We start from the raw sequence: 17,098 nt of genomic DNA, 5'->3' as shown, positions 1-17,098 counted from the left end.
ACTCGTCACCCTGATCACTTTGGTATATATAACCCTATATCTGACTCTTTTAGTTTTAGGACTTACAAACAACCGTTATGTGAACAAAACTATAATACCCTCTTTAGCGAGAGTATAAAAACTCTGACGCAAAAATTTGCGACTGGTGTGAAAAGAGTCTGTGAGGTATTTGCGGTGCCCTGAGTACGAATTTGAGTTCAAAAATTCTCCATCATGTACAGTTATTTTTGTCATTTTAATAAATAGTGGTGGTTTGATCTCTACAGCCCTTGACTATAACATAAAAACTCCTACGTCTTGGGAAATTATTATTATAGTTTTCAGTTTTAGCAACCCAAATTAACTAGAAACAGCACAGTCGCAAAATGACTGTAAACTGGTGTAATCCACTCCTACAATTTTTTTCTGTAATATAATTCAACTTCTATCTTCTCTTACTTTACTTTTCCTCTTCCTCAATTTCAACTGTTTAAGCTCAATACTTCAAAACATTCGCTACAATTATTATTTAATTATAGCCAGCTTGCTTAGAGTTTTCTTTCAGGATTAGATCCTCACAACAACTCTTTCAAAATTTGTGTAATATTTAATAGACGATCTTGTCCGCAGCGATTATTTTATTATTTTAACAACCATGTCATTACATCGCCGCAAAGTTCCCTCTGAATCAAATACTAGTGAACTAATAACATTTTTATATTCCAAACATTATCAGCGTTCAGGTAATGTTTCCATTCCGCAAACATCAAGTAGCCGTTCTTCTCGCCTTCTTAAATTTACCACAAATTTATCCTGACAAACCATCTTTTAGTGTTTTCCTCTTAAGAACAGTCCTCATTCGATTTGATACATTTATACCAGCGCTTCTTCCAATCGTCGAAACACTCATCAAACTGGACTGTGGGGATAGCCTTTAGTTCTTTCTGCGATTTGCATTTATCTTTTCTTTTGTTGTAAGGTTTTTTATTTTTGGAAATTTTGGAGATTATCTGGGGAAAACATAGGCTGGGGAATTGTTAGAAAATTGCTTTTGTCACCTTTTAACAAACAAAATCGTCAAGCTCATAAAAACAGGTTATCAAGCGTAGCGGCTGCTACAGATGAAGCAAGCAATGAATGAAGCTAAAAATTGTATCGCACTTTAGCATGGTATTGGCATGCATATTAACATAATAAAATGAATTTTCCATGGAATCTCCAAACCCGCGAATTTTAATTTTAGAGCTTCTCGTTAATTTTTGAACACATCACATTTCTCTTTTTATATCATTTCCAGTTATTAGCACTTATATTTTCGCAACGTCACAAATGAAATGCCTTAAGTTCCTACTAATCATTATTCGTTTAATTTCTTGTTTACAAATGAGAGGTAAAACTGGCCGCAGCATGCAATCATTAAACACGCTCTAACAGAGATGTCTGTATGCTTATGTTTGCAAGGAAAACCAACACATCTGAATCTCGATTATTTCATTATCGCATTTCGCGAAATTATAGATTGCCTTTTGACCTATGATTTTTGAGAGATTATTTCCCCATTATTCCGCTAAATACCTTGGTACACATTGTAAGCCTAGTGCTTAGTTTCATTATGATTTCATGTTACAAAATGAATTAGGGACATTTATTGAGTTGAAGAGAGGTATTCTTTGAAAAGTGCGAGGGGAGCACCAATCGTTGGGATTTAATGAAAGACAAATTGCGTACCGATTCAATTTGATTTCTACTTAATTTTTTGAAATATTTTATATTGTCTTTCTAGAGATAAGTATGTATGGTATATATAAGTATATTAAGTGAAAGTGAAGAAATCCCTATGTAAACTTGAGTTACTCCGAACCATATTTTATCCTTAATTTCTTACTTATTAAACTTCATTGCAACATCTCATATGATGATATATGTTATAATCATATTACTTACACTAAACGTCTCAACAAGTTTGGATAAAAGTCATTCCATTGAATATATGGAGACTAGTAGAAATGCTTCATCCATTTTCGGCGTTGAACCAGATTAGATACAGGTCTGAAATTATTTAGTTTGCCAAAAAACACGGTCACCAATTGTTATGGCATTATCGAAGAATACTGATTTACTAATTTTTGAAGAAAGATTTCATGCGGTACTCTTACCTGTTTCGTATCGTTATTATGGTTATTTATCTATAATATTTCGGTTCGGTTTTGCTAACTTTGCAACTTTACTAAAGGTAATTATGGAAAAGTTACGTACCATTGATTCAATTCTTTCCTTTGTTGAAAAGCCGCAATAATATGATTTGACGAAAATCATTTTAAACACCGCAGGTCTACGCCGATATTGAGACTATTATAGGCCAGAGAGCATATTTTCATTGTTTGAGAGCGCAACTTCGTCTAAGCAGTTAGTTATTAAAAATGGTAGGATGAAGGCAGTAATTAGTTCTTAAAAAATCTAGGATGAAGGCAGTGATTGTGTATACCATTTGAGATAACAGCTAATGGCCATCTTTTGCAGCAATTAACCAACTAAAAGTTGTGATATTAATTAGAAGCAACTGAATACGTCTGTAAAGGAAACTACAAGAACCAAGGCCTTTTATATTCTCGAAGTAAGATAAGCATGACGGATTTTAATTTGAATTAAAATTCCTTCAAATTTCTACACCTTAGGCCCATGTTTGAACTAGAGTTTTAATTCCAAATACGTTAAATTCAACATGCCTAAATCTTTACAGTACAATGAGTAAGCAAATCAACTTTTATTATCTAAGCTAGATGTCTGTAAGTGAAATAAACTTGTAGCTAACGCTTATACTAATACTACAATACAATATATATAAATATACAATATACACAATATATGTGACTTCTAAAGTTGCTTTTCGGTAACAAGAAATCATCAAAACCGTAGAATGGATTTCAAAAATGTATACACAGGGTTTGTTCGAAAAGTAATAGGACTGATTTTCTTCTCCCTACAGCGGAGATGTGCCCTCCCAGACTCCTGGATCCGTATACATATATATCTTAGTAAAGTTTTCAATTACCTTCTTCTTGGCCTTTCTTCTTCAGATTCTTCTAATGTGTCCATTCAACTTTCAGAGTATTCACAGTGAAACCAAACGAGATTCGTTCTTATCGCTTATCATAGCTGTTAAAGCAGCATCCACCAGTTTAATCAGTGTTTTTATGTGTATAAATACGTATACGTTGGATTGCAGGTGCCGACTTTTCATTCTGGATTTTAAGTGTGTGGTTTAATGATTACAGCACTTACTTTTGCGGCGCGCTACGAGAGATGTACGAGAGCGTTATCGACCGTTGAGAAAAGCGCTGCGAGAGCAATATTTCGAGCTTCAGTGACTTTTGTTTACACATAGGAAGCAAATAGTTTTTATTTATATATGATTTGTATTTATTTATATAGTGAAATAAGCATTCATATATTGGGATAGATACAGCAACAACAGCTTTCAAAGAGAAACAATTCATTATAGTATTATTTAAGTCATGTAATATAACTGTTATTGAATCTCTTTGGCATAAATACAATTTTTTCTGTGAAAATTAATGAGTTTTGACTTTTTTTATAGATGTTCAACAGGTAGATTCATTTGATCGGGCCCTTGTAGGGTGCTCTCAGTCAGCAGCGCACAGTGCTTGGGCCTCAACTTGTTTGCTACTTACGAAGCTGGCTCATTGGCTTAAGTGTGCACTTCAACTTGTTGCAGCCAAGCAAACCGCCGCAATCGCTGTGAGTTGCTCGTCGTGTTCGGGCTCTTGGTGTGGTGAGGTGCGTGTCGATTTACGCAGAGAACGCATGATACAAAAATAGAACGGATACAAACATACACACCAATGAGAAAGTTAATTAAGTGAATTCCACAAAAAAATATCAAAATCAATAAAACAAAGGATCTCAGTGAGCAAGTGATACATACTAAAATTTAATTTTGTAAAAGTACAAAAAAGGGTCTTGCTTTTGCGTGCGTACCAAATAAGTGAAATTTTCGGTGGAAATAATTTTTTGTTTTTATAAACTTTCACCGCTTGTTGGCGACATTTAGTTGCATTTGTCGATATAACACTTGGCTTTTGTTGTTGAACTCAATATCAGTAAAAACTCAAATTAAACAAGTGCAGTTATGCTGCAGCTCCTGCTGCTTTTTACTTTACTACTCCCTTACGTCTGTCACTCTCAAGTGCCGGCATCTCCTTGCGAGTCGCGTTTCAGCTACGTACACGAGGGCAATGAATACTTTGGCCAAATCAAATTGGATCGCTTGGAAAGAGGACGCACCGAGATTAAAGTGGCATTCTCGCAACGTGATCCATTAACTTCCGTAAGTATGTCAAGTGTGCAGAAAGTACATCAAGACAAAAATTGTTACTTGTTGTAATATCAAATACCAAAAGTCCAACACAAATATCTTTGAAAGTATTCTGGGCGCAACGATCTTCAATATAAAAAGTTTTCGTTGATCCAAACAGAGTGCGGCCAAAGACAGCATATACAAGTTTTTCTAGTTACACATATATGTAGTTGTAATATAGTACAAGGATTAGTAAACAGAAACTCCGATTGCATGCTTTTAACAATAAAAAATTGAAATGTTCAGTAATTAGCTATTGACCTAGAGGTTTTCAGACCATCGCGGCTTTCCAGCAACGGCAGTCAGTCTGGTATTACACAGCAGAGCAACAATGCGGTTCTTGAGCTAGTTAACAGTGCGCTCAAGACTTAACGAGGAGCTCTCGTTGCCTTTTTTTGACAGATCACGGGTGAGTCGTGACAAGCTCTCATGTTATTTTTGTTCAGAATTGTTTGGCATTTCGTGATGGAAAGACTTACGCCTAAACATTGTTTGTAAATCGTTAAAATTTATTACGAAAATTCACTTTGTGTAAAGAATGTGTTTCGGGCGATTCGCTCAACTTATGGCCAATATATTCGGTCTACTCAGCGTACTATTCGTAACAATATCACCCATCTTGAGCCCCAGTATTCGTTATTGGATAATATTTCACCGAATCGACTACATCCAGCACGCAGTGAAGAAAATATAGCAGCCGTGGCTGAGGGTGTATACGAAGACCGTAGAGAGCCGATTCGGCGCCGTTCCCAGCAACTCGGACTGACGTACGGAAGGACTTAGCACATTTTACTTCCAGATCTTAAAGTGAAGGCGTATGAGAATTAATGACGTTCTATTTCATCCAGAAAAACAACGGTTTTTTGTGGTTTGTGGGGCGGCAGAATCATCGGTCCATATTTCTTTAAAAATAATGCCGGTGAGAACATAACTTTCAATGGTGACCGTTACCACGCCATGAGACCCGACTATTTGATGCCTGAAATTGAAGCTCGGGAATATTTGGTTTCAACAAGACGGCGCAACTCTCCACGCATTGCAGCAATGAATGGATTTTTTAAGGGAACACTTTGGTTATACATAATTGCACGTTTTGGGCCGATCGATTGGACACCAATATCGTGTGATATAACACCGTTACAATTTTCCTGTGGGAATATGTGAAGCTTTAAGTCTTTGCGGACAATCCCACTTCTATTATGGCCTTGGAACAAAATATCGCGCTTGTCATTCGTCAGTTCCCAGTCGAAATACTCGAATAGAGTATCAAAAACGTGGCCACGGCCAACATTTGAAAGAGATAATTTTCAAAAAATAAATGACAGAAAATGTTCTTTCGAACGATAATAAACTTTCCCCATTAAATTTGATGTTTCTGGTTTTTTCTTTAAAAAGTCCCCTCCCCTTAAAATATGCGAAGAACATTAATCTGAAGATAGTTGCAAAACTGGATAAATTTATTTCGGAAAAAGTTTTACTGAGATTCAATCCTCCTAAGAGATTTGGACATAGTTTTATAAAGCTTAGTTAGAACTAAAGATACAGAAGCTATTTTTAAACTTTGCCTTTTTGTAAATGAAGTAATAATGTATTCAATTCCTTCAATCATAAAGAACTACTACGGCCATATTACACCATATCCGGAAGGGCCACTGCAAGTGAACCGAGTACCGGCCTTATTTCGGGTTCATTTTCCGAACCCGAGCAAACCTCCGAAATTAACTAAACTCAGCATCAATGGAAATGTAATCTGTTCTAGCTCTCGATGTATGTATAAAATAAATAAATTCACATACAAACACGCCCTCAAGTATGATAATTTTTTCACAGATTCAGCGCCAAGCAGTTGGTTTGAGCTAACATACACTGTAAATGCCCACGGTGGAAACCCATCTCCCCAAACAATAGTGGAAACACCGACCTACGCAACGGCACCCCCAACTTACACCACCTGGGCCCAACTACTACACAACTACACTACGGTGCCAGAAAGACCAGTGTCCACGCGTGCACCGAGCACCGCATCCCCACCACCCATGACATTCTCCAATATCTTTCTTACGGAACGCTTTCAGCAAAATACCACTTTTACCTGCGGCACTGAAGGTAATGTCGTCCGTCCGTTCCTACATGGCGGCAAAGAGTTGGTTCGCGGACAATTTCCTTGGATGGCAGCAGTTTATCGTAAGGAGACAGTGCATAGCCTATCTTACATTTGTGGCGGCACATTATTGTCGCAACGAAGTGTTGTCTCAGCAGCGCATTGTTTTCAAAACCTGCCTGCCACACAGGTGGCACTCTTTCTCGGTCGCACAAATTTGGAGAGTTTTAGTGAGGATGGATTTGTCACGCGCGATGTTGAACGTTTGATTATACATCCGGATTATAATAGTCTGCCAGACGCGGATATTGCAGTGATGCGTATGGCGGCTATAAGCAGGTGAGCTCTAACTTTAGGAGACTTAAATATTAGGACATTTAATATTTGCAAAATATGCATTTATCAAAAGTTATTCGTATAAATAATAGTTGAGAATTAAAGAGGAATTATTGTAACATGCTTGTTTAGCAAGATATGTTAAAAAGATTTTAGAAGTATGAACTAAGTCCACTGCAAACATAATATTTTATCCAGTATAAATGAACCTAAATTCTCAGATATGTATATAAATTTGTAATAACCAGAAGAAAATGTCGAAAACCTTACAAAATGTGTTCATAAATGATATTAAACCGAAGAACTATCCTCAGATTTTGAGATACCGCTCTGAAATATTCAACGTCCAAAATTAATTAAAAAACATAAATTCTGTTGGAGTGGAGAGTAGAGATAGATATAAAACCATTCAGCTTCAAGTTTTTGCCAGTAGATTTTCTAACCATTTTTTAATTGGGTTGGAAAAAGTGAAGAAAGTAAAGTAGATGAGCTCAAACAAAAGGGTTACTGGAACCTTATTACCTTGAAAGAAGCACTTTGAAGTTCTTCTGATTACCTTCTGAAAATATCTTGGTCAGATTGGCTTGTCGCCCTGATCTTATTTGGCAATATAACAAATCAATATTACGTACATGTCGACTCTTCATGACCACAAATACTATACAAACCTAGTAACAAAATTTGTGCACTATACCATTAACCACTCATTTAAATATAACCTAAAGTAACTTCTTACGAACTGTTATTATTTAGCCGTGTATCTGAGAGTCCTCTAGCAGTTCGGCCAATCAAAATTTAGCAATTTAATTGTTGTTAATTTGTATATATAATATTTCCTTCCTTCCACACAGTTACACCGATTTCATTCGTCCCATTTGCCTGTGGACAGAGTCGACACAAGTCTCACGCGTCGTTGGCCTCTCGGGTACTGTAGCTGGTTGGGGCTCCAATGAGAATGGCCAGCTCGTCTCACCGATCGCCAAGAGAGCACAAGTGAAAATCGTTAGCGAAGTGGATTGCATACGCTCTTCGGCGGTTTTCTCCAAATTAGTAACGAGCCGCACATTTTGTGCCGGGAATCGCGATGGTGTGGGGCCCTGCATGGGCGATTCGGGCAGCGGTTTGGTACTACAACGCAACAACCGTTGGATGCTGCGCGGCATAGTGTCTTTTGGGCAGACTAATCGAGGACAGTGCAACCTGTACGAATATGTGGTGTACGTTGATGTGGCGCAGCATTTAAATTGGCTAGAAGATAATATATAAATGATGTGAAGACAAACAGTTTAATTATAAAATTTATTTATTTATTATTTAAGTTTTAATTTAAGTAAATACTCGTTGAAGTATTCTTTAAGGAAACGAGGCATTATAATGCATTACAAAGGCAGATGCAATAAATGGAAAAAGGGCCATCGTTTTGTTAAAATAAGGTTTTATTAGCGATTATCTATTCTGATCTCGGTTCTGTGAAGCTTAAACCTGTGAAGATGAAACCTAAGTATATCCCGGCATAACCAGGAAAACATTAATAATTGGGCTTGGTGCAGTCTTCCTAACTTTGGCAGCATGTGAACATAAACTTCTCTAAACCTTCAACCAGTGCAGATGAATGTAATTTTTAACTTTACTCAATTCTCCGCCCATAATTGCTCTAATAACTATGGTGTGTCATGGGTCAGTGAATTTCATATTTTTATTTTATTTTGGTCGGAGATATCACTTTTACTATGATGAACATGAACTGCTTTCGTCGAGCGTTAAGTGGATTCTGAGACAACGATCCGAAATTTTTCACTGGTCTGTTTTTTCCGAGAGGCTGTTCTTTTGTCGGAACCTCCAATATTGACACACTGTGACAATCAGCTGACAGATAAGCTAATCAACCGAAATCAAATTATTGCATAGAAAACTTTTTTATTTGCGATTTCGAATCATGCTGATCATTACTGTGTACTACTTGTATATATAATATAATATAAACGACCGTTACGTATGTATGTACAATAACTACTTCAAATGCTCTCTTCAAGCAATTACACGATCAGTCGTCTAGATTCGTTTGAATGCTTCAACTTCTGGTACTTTTGCTTAAAGTTTTTACGCAAAGAATTACTGTCATTATTCGTCACAGGCACCGCGCCCACCTCAATCAACTGCCACACAGTCGATGTGTAATCGACGCTGCAGATCTTAAAACGAAATTTTCAACAAATTTTTGTCTCAAAAGATTTGCCAAGTTCAGACGTGCCGTCATTCGTTGTGATCAGCCCGTTGCGTCCAGTTGCCTAATAATCGTGTAGCAGCAGTTGTGTGGCTGCCGTGGTCTGAGTCAGGTATTTCCCACCACTAATCAAGTGTAACAACAAACATAGTGATATTTGTTAGCAGAGCCAAAAAATAAGTGCAATCAATTATAGTGCGAGAAACATTTCAATAAATCGTGTATGCGCTGCGTCGTTCGTGTGTGCTTATAACTTAGAGTGGAGCGTTGTTTATAATCTTCAGTTTACTAGCGAAGATCAGCAGCTCAAGCATGTGTGCTACAAATTTACACTCACTCATCTTTATCTGCAGCATTACGACGCTGTTACGCTCTGCGCTCGCGCAGGTGGCGCTCCCGCCGATCGCGTGTCCCCAGTACTTTCAATATGTGAGCGATGGCTTCGTGTACTATGGCTTGATTACATTGCCGCAAGTACCAGTGGGCACGGCAGATGTGCGTGCGCATTTCTCTCAGCGCGGCCTACCCTCGTCGGTAAGTAAGCGCATTTTGGATTACTCATTCATGAGAAATTTAAAAACAGATCAGAGAAGAGGTGAAGCGGCGAATCCAATTGAAGTTCTCGATTTTCGGTTTTAGTGAGTGCGATTTCTCAGGGAAAATCCACTTTTCGTTGATTATATCTGCGATGCTCTGGTGGTACTGCAATAGGAAAGCAGGCATTTCACGAACTTACGATTGCCACAATGAACCATAGAACGATTTGATTTAAAACTGAATTGGATCGGAAATTAATAAAGTCGTGTTTCGCTTTAAACTTTGACAGCTTATGCTGCTCTTACAAAGTAGATTCGAAAATCTTTAGTAAATACAAGTAGACACTATTTCTAATTACATCACAATCCAAAGACATACTTGTAAAAATAAATTAAAGAATTTGGAAACAGTATTTAGTGAGTTATAATCACAATTATGGTTATAGGTAAACGACGATTCTTTCCATTTCATGATATGTTATGCCGAGTTATATTACTTTATAGCATTTTTATTTTTATAGAATTACTATGGTCGTATCACACCGTATCCGGATGAGAGCACCGTTGTGCGTAATGTTTTAAATGGTCAACCTGCTACTTTTCGTGTGGATTTCGCGAGTCCCGGTAACCCCCCTAAATTAACACTACTTTCACTGGACGGCAACGATTTATGCGTGGGTTCTGATTGTGAGTATTAAGTCAATATATAGTGAGTTTAATTATATAGAAAAATTTATATGCGTATAGCAAGCAGTTTCACCATAGTTGGGGGATTCTCTTGCTCGTGCAGGATTGCTGATTGCAAAGATCCTATATCTCGATATATACAAGGGCAACAGAGCACCCTTTGCAGAATCTAGTGATATATAATCGGCTGATTCGGTCAATTTATTTTAAAGGACTATTGTGCATGGCTATTGTGAAAAAAAACTGTAAGAAAACTTTATAATTTAAATATAAATTATAAAATCTATTTAGAATTTACATTCCTCATTAATTTAACGTTTTGGTCTGACATATTTCACAGCCGTTCCAAATAATTTTCTCCGTGTGTTTGTTGTTGTGCCGGTGCACCAAGAGGAAATTACTGCAATTTGTGCACCATGCAAGGGTTTTGCAAGAGCAAGAGAATGCCACTGTCACTTTGTGGTCTATGGGTAGAGTTTACAAATTCTTAAAATAAGTATGGATAGTTCAAAATAGTGAAGGATCTTAGCCCTTAAATAGCATTTCTAAAGTCAGTGGAAGTCTTTTTACCAAATTTTTATAATTTGCATCGTCTATCGGGTAAAAGAACTTCAAGTCATCAATATACTTTTTAGAATCGAACAATTGAAGTCAAGTGCTTCTATAGAAATAAAGGAAGTACCATATGTTCACAAAATTTCGCATGGGTTAAGGTCCAAACCACGGTGCAACGTCTGAAGAAATGGATCTGATAAAAGTTGATAAGACCGATCAAAGTATATGGAATGAGTCTTTGGTATTTGTGAAGGATATTATAGATTCTGTACAACCAAAGTCAACACTTTTTTTTTTGGTTTTTAATAACCTCTTTTACGCAGTCACTAGTGTTGCTCCTTCCTTAACTGAGTAACTGAGTAACTCAACCCTTTTTACACAATTTATATGTTTTTTAACAACACCAGAAAAGAGCCAATAAAAAAAATATAATAATTCTTTTATTTTCATCTTTCAGATCCACCACCGAAATCATGGGCAAAACTGTCTTACCAACTGTACACATATTATACCGCCGGAAATGGTTTAACGGGGCCGAATGTACCCAACTCCTTCTTTCAGCATAATCAACAAGCTCATACTAATCCACTATTCATCCCCATTAATTCCCTCCCCATTCCGAATGTTAGCAACAAATTCGACACACCAGCGGCAAGGCCAACAGAAGTCACGCCGAAGCCAACTAGCAACATAGGTACAGCATTAAATTCAGGGGATTTAGCAGAAGTTTGCGGCATAGAAGGTACTGTGGTACGCGGTTTTGTCTATGGAGGAGTTGAAGTGTTGCGTGGGCAGTTCCCTTGGTTAACGGCAATTTATAGTAAATACACAGATTCATTGAGTTTCATGTGCGGCGGATCTTTGATTTCACGAAGTACTGTAATCTCAGCTGCACACTGCTTTAAACGCTTACAAGCCGAGCAAATTGTGCTCTTCCTCGGGCGACACAATCTAGAGAGCTATAGCGAAGATGGCATTGTAACGCGAGATGCAAACAAACTCATTATCCATACGGATTATGTAGACGGCCAACCGAATGCTGATTTAGCATTAATACGAATTGAACCTCTCGAACAGTAAGTAAAAGAAAAAAATATTTATCTCAGATACTTTTGTACCTTACTCATTTGACGCAGATTTACGGAGTACATAAAACCGATTTGCTTGTGGAGTGAATTAGATGAGAGTTCGCTTATTGTTGGGAAAACTGCTTCAGTGGTCGGCTGGGGTTATGAAGGTGAAAAGGAAAGAGACATATCGCCGTTACCGAAAATGGTAGATGTCAAAATAGCTAGTAAGGGCGACTGCCTAAGTTCTTCCTTTCAAAGCCTTATCACGAATAATACATTTTGTGCCGGTAATCGTGATGGCACCGGACCTTGCATGGGTGACTCAGGTGGCGCTCTGATGTTGCAGCGCAATGGTCGCTGGCTTTTACGTGGTGTTGTGTCCTCAGGTCAGTCATCGGCACAGCGTTGCAATTTGTATGAATATGTTGTCTACTGCGATGCAGCGAAATATATAACATGGATTCGACAGAATCTTTAGGATTATTACTCGAATGTAGTTTGTTCTTTTAAACCTAATAATATAACAATTAAATGTTTATGAAAACAATACCGTAAAATATTTTGACTACAATTTTTTTAACTACTATAGTACTAAATATCGAGCATCATTTCGGAAAATAAATAGTAGCTGATCAGCTGTTAGGCAGGCATACGACGATGAATATTAAACGTCGTCGAAGTATAGCCAATCTCTACACCTCTATGAAATAGTATGCGGAGAAGAGCTTGTTCGTACTTCCGGCCTCGCACTTACAAATAATTGAAAATATATTTCAAATTAAGAAAAAAAGGTGATCACATTTTAGGTGATTTATATAGCAATGTACAATGTTCAATGAGCTATGAGACTAGCATATTTTGTTAGTGGTCCAAACGCCGGTTCGACTACTAATTGTCAACTTACTTAATTCGAATAATCAAATGCTCCTTTTGACCTCTAATTTTATTGAGTTTAAAATTCGTATTATTGCTGGACAGCAATATTCAAGTGCTTCCGTTGTCCAGATGGAAGCTTAAACGGTTAGTAAAGAGGCTCACATACACTATTGGTCCACTTGCTTTTATATCGTAGTCCATCGCTCCATCTTAATGCGTTTAGCTCCCATAGTGATCTAGGATTCACAAAAATATCTTTAACAATATCCACAAAGAAGGAAATATATTATTATTATGGAAACCGGAAACTTATAACTGTCAGAGCGATTACTTCACAATTAAAAGATCATAATGATATTGTCGTCGACGCTCTTTTCAGCACCGCAAATTTAGTTAAGTTTCACAAAATCAGCTGGTTCTCGACACCGTCACTGGCGAGATTGATCAACGAATGGCACCTCAAAGAAAAACCTAAGTTAAACGTTTTGTTTACACAACAAACAAAACAAAACAAAAAAATGAAAAAAATCACAAGAATTTCATGACTAATTGGGCATCAAGATTATTTGTTATTCTTGTTATTGGCATTCATTATTATTGGTTTTACGTCTTTTTGCATGTAAGTTTCGTGTATGTTGTTGCTGGAATTAACTTTGTAAAGACAGCAGCTTTACTTCACATTTTAATTCTCTCAAAATTTCTGTTGGAGACTAAATTTTGAAAATTCTTTTGAACTGGAGCTGCTCAGAGTATATAAGCGTTAGATGGTTCGCAGTTGAGCGTGGTGTTCGCCAGTTCGCTCATTCAGTTCGCGATGCTCAGCGTGTTGAGATACTAGCAAATTAGCGCGGTTTCGGAAACGGGGATGTTGATCTTTCAATAGCCAATAGGGTGACGCAAAATACAAGTACGACCAGTATAAAAGTACTTAGGGAAAATATTATTATTTTTAATGTGTGGTGATTATAAATTAATTTGCATTTATTGACAAAGCGCAGCAAAAGTTCAAAATATTTAGTATAAAAGAATCCTAATATAATAAATAAAAAAATAAATGTTAACAGAATATCAGTGAGACCATGAAAAATAAACACGAGTGAGAAAAGGCTGAAACGAAACCGAATCTAAACAAATATTTAAGCTATAGTGAACTTCATAATAAATCTCGCATACATAAGCTCTTATAGTGAAATGTTACACACTGTTCTGCGCTGTTCCGCTTTTGTACTCTTCTTATTGCATTTATGGCGCCTGCCAATTACTGCCAATGCTCAGGAAATACCTTCGATTGCCTGTCCCAACTACTTCCAGTACCTCAACTATGGTAATGGATACATCGGCCGCATTACATTGCCCTTATCTATGAGCAGTACTCAACTGGATGTGCGCTTCTCGCAGAGATATCCGGTACAATCGGTAAGTTCAGTATAATCAATAATAACAATACAAACTGTGGAAAACGCTAAAGTAGCTTAAGTAAAAATCAATGAGGATGAATGCAGAACTACCTTACCCGCTTCAACTTACCCTAACATCATGAAACGGGTTGAGTCTGATTATAACTAGGAAACTTTACCATAGTGTATGCGAAAATATCTGTTATGATATTATATATTCTCATAGAATTTATATGGACACTAATGGTACTTGAAATCGAAATTTGGTTTAATACTTACTAGCTCTCTCCAATAGGATAGTCGACCAGCTTTACATAAGCCTCGTTTTCCCCTAGCTTATCTAATAAAGTAAAAAGAGTGTTGAACTATATTTTTTCCGATTCAAGTGGTTTCCTTTAATATGGTTCAATAGAAATCAAAAACAATAAAAAACGTAAACTTCGGTTGCATCGGAGCTATAATACCCTTTACAAATACAAAAGCTTTCTAAGAAGAACTTTGATCGGTCAGTTTGTGTGGCAGCTTTATGCTATAGTCACTTGTTCATATTTTTCGTAGACTACAAAGCTTTAGGCAAAAACCTGTGCCGAATTTGGTGAAGATATCTTCGCAAATAGAAAGATAAGTACTTTAATCTGATCGGTCAGTTTGATATAGTGGTTCAATATCGAATGTTCCAACAAATGAGTAATTGGTGAGAAAAGAACGGTTGCAAAATTTCACTAGTTCGTATATGGTATACAGTAGGACTGACGGACATGGCTAAATCTGCTGAACTCATTACTTTCATTTATATATGTACATATATGTATGTATATACTTTGTAGGGTTCTGATGTTTCATATTGCATGTTACCGTGGCAAACTTAAAATAACCTGTAAATGGTATAAACAATCAGCGGCAAACGGAATTTTTTGGCACTTCAAATAGTTGGCGAATATCGCTCAAGACAAGACGACTTTTATTGTAGATTGGTTCAATGTTGTATTCATTTCTACAATAATTCAGCAAATACACTTTGTCTGAATATCGATGAGTACATTTTCTTGTTGTTATTTTATTTGTTGTAGCAAAAATTAAAACTTATGCAATACAATACTATTCGTCGCAGTAAACACGATTAATAAAATTAAAAAAATGTTGTTGAGAGGCGTGATTCTTTGCAATGTGCGTCTTAAATAAAAATAAACGCTTGACGTGTGTGTACTTGACAGTACTTGCACTCACATTGGGACAAAAAAGCACCCGGAAATTGTAGTTAAATTCCCCAAACAAATGATATTTCAAAAAAAGTATATATATATATATCGAACAAGAAAGTTGTCTCAAATTTTGTGTATCTAACCAGATTATGCTTATCAAAAACACAAGACGGTCGAGAGATAGTTGAAGACATGCTTCGTTCTGGAGGACCGTCGACCTCTTCAACTATTGAATATTTTAAAAAAGTGAAAGATAGTGCTTGATAGTGCTAATCAAGCAAGTGTTAGGGAGATGGTAAGAGAGCACATCTCCCACGAGTCAGTTCGAATTATTTTGAGTATGATGCATTACTCCTGTGACTTTGTAAGGTTCCAAAAACTGAAATTGCCTGTCTGTGGAGCCCGTTTTCAGTCGGTCGAAGAGTTAAAACTAAAACTCGCTGAAGGCCATCCCAAAAAGAGCTTATAAAATGTGTTTCTAGAACTGAAAAAATCATTGGTATAAGTGTACAACATCTGGAGGTGATTATTGGAAGGCGACAACATAAATATTAATGAATAATTTAGTGAGTAGACAAAATCAATATTAATGAATAATTAAGTAATTTGCGTTTTATTTACAATTACTGGTTACTTTTTTGTCACAATGTATACCTTATTATTATTATTCATGAAAATCTCGGCGTCACTTCGCCGTCTTCATGAAACCGCTTAGCTCGGTCCAACTGGTTTTACCAAATATTGAGGAATTATTAATATACTCGTCACATGTGAATACATTCATATATACATCTGAAGGAAATAAAAGATTTTGAGCGACAAGCATCTAAAATGTAATAATAATTCTCAATTGAAGTCATAGATGAAATCGTGATTATGTTTTTATTTACCGGTTTCGCATCATTGATCAAAAACTGGAAACACCTAAACGTTCATTTGTCTTTTAATCAAAAAGATCTGATGTTAGCAAATTTCCCTGAGAATGTACAAGTATTTGGGTTGATTGGAAATAGATGTTCATGGCTTTCCAAGCTCGTGCCGGTTTGCAAATATATATAATATATATTTTTCAATAATTCAATGGCTCGCAATAAATGCAAAAGTTGTAAGCGCCAAATTATCATTTTTGTACCTAACAAAGCGGATCTACAAATAAAATGAACAAAAAAAAAAAAAAACTGCAAACCGGACCAGCAAAATAAATGATGTTCATATTGACTTTCTATGATACAGGTACATGCAGTTTACATTTCTAAGTAAATTTTCTTATGTAGAAAGCAAACAAAGCTGTTTTATTACATCTTTTTACATCCAAAAGCTTTTATTTTATTCATACCCCCACGATCTGTTACCAGTACGAGAGCAATAAAGTTGAAACAGTTCATACACCGACCAATAGTTTTACAGCTTGACAAACAGAAAGACAGCTGTCAGATAAGTTTAAGTTAAACACTTAGAAAAGTAAAACCCAAATGTTGAGAAAATTGTGACTTATTTCCTAACCTAGCCTCCCTTTAGCGTGATAAACTTGCTCAAGCAATTCCTAAATTGTCAGAAATAAATTTTTCGGAAGTCTGCAAAGAAGGCCTCCCTTGTCAATGTGAACGATTTTTTTTTTTTTTTTGTTTTTGCGGGTGAGGGGGTGGAAAATGCCTTCCGCATCATCGGTGCTATCGTCACAGCAGCGGTATGTGCCACTTGCAGGTCACTAAAAACCCCCCCTCTAAGGAACCGTCGCCCACCCTGGGACCGCTTTT

The 17,098-nt window shown here is 36.6% G+C and overlaps 3 protein-coding genes across 3 annotated transcripts in view; all 3 read left to right on the top strand.

Moving 5' to 3' along the window:
- Positions 1-3,606: 3,606 nt before the first annotated feature.
- On the top strand, positions 3,607-8,084 carry LOC108974059 (serine protease gd-like). Its single transcript, XM_018941671.1, has 4 exons — positions 3,607-4,327; positions 5,971-6,124; positions 6,188-6,797; positions 7,646-8,084. Exons 1-4 carry the CDS (start codon positions 4,130-4,132, stop codon positions 8,058-8,060), a joined length of 1,377 nt encoding a protein of 458 aa, XP_018797216.1. The 5' UTR covers positions 3,607-4,129; the 3' UTR covers positions 8,061-8,084.
- A 93-nt stretch (positions 8,085-8,177) lies between these two features.
- LOC108974058 (plasma kallikrein-like) lies at positions 8,178-12,423 on the top strand. Its single transcript, XM_018941669.1, has 4 exons — positions 8,178-9,552; positions 10,076-10,241; positions 11,254-11,872; positions 11,933-12,423. The coding sequence occupies exons 1-4, from the start codon at positions 9,331-9,333 to the stop codon at positions 12,342-12,344; spliced, it is 1,419 nt and encodes a 472-aa protein (XP_018797214.1). The 5' UTR covers positions 8,178-9,330; the 3' UTR covers positions 12,345-12,423.
- A 1,137-nt stretch (positions 12,424-13,560) lies between these two features.
- The window catches only part of LOC108974010 (serine protease gd), a 9,920-nt gene continuing 6,382 nt past the window's right edge, over positions 13,561-17,098 (top strand). The window contains exon 1 of the mRNA XM_018941581.1: positions 13,561-14,158. Within this exon, the coding sequence (XP_018797126.1) occupies positions 13,934-14,158 (225 nt within the window). The 5' untranslated portion in view covers positions 13,561-13,933. The remainder of the gene's footprint in view (positions 14,159-17,098) is intronic.

The sequence above is a fragment of the Bactrocera latifrons genome, unplaced genomic scaffold (assembly GCF_001853355.1).
Source record: "Bactrocera latifrons isolate USDA-ARS-PBARC rearing strain unplaced genomic scaffold, ASM185335v1 scaffold_52, whole genome shotgun sequence".
NCBI classification, from domain to species: Eukaryota; Metazoa; Arthropoda; class Insecta; order Diptera; family Tephritidae; genus Bactrocera; species Bactrocera latifrons.
The sequence above is the reverse complement of the archived record's forward strand: the minus strand, read 5'-3'. Positions and strand labels throughout refer to the sequence as shown.

Bases quoted from the DNA above. Each gene is read 5' to 3' on its own strand.
- LOC108974058 (XM_018941669.1), top strand. From the start codon at position 9,331: ATGTGTGCTACAAATTTACACTCACTCATCTTTATCTGCAGCATTACG. The intron at 10,242-11,253 runs GTGAGTATTAAG...TTCATCTTTCAG, and splicing joins TTTATGCGTGGGTTCTGATT to ATCCACCACCGAAATCATGG. The intron at 11,873-11,932 runs GTAAGTAAAAGA...CATTTGACGCAG, and splicing joins CGAATTGAACCTCTCGAACA to ATTTACGGAGTACATAAAAC.
- LOC108974059 (XM_018941671.1), top strand. From the start codon at position 4,130: ATGCTGCAGCTCCTGCTGCTTTTTACTTTACTACTCCCTTACGTCTGT. The intron at 4,328-5,970 runs GTAAGTATGTCA...TCAATCATAAAG, and splicing joins AACGTGATCCATTAACTTCC to AACTACTACGGCCATATTAC. The intron at 6,798-7,645 runs GTGAGCTCTAAC...CCTTCCACACAG, and splicing joins CGTATGGCGGCTATAAGCAG to TTACACCGATTTCATTCGTC.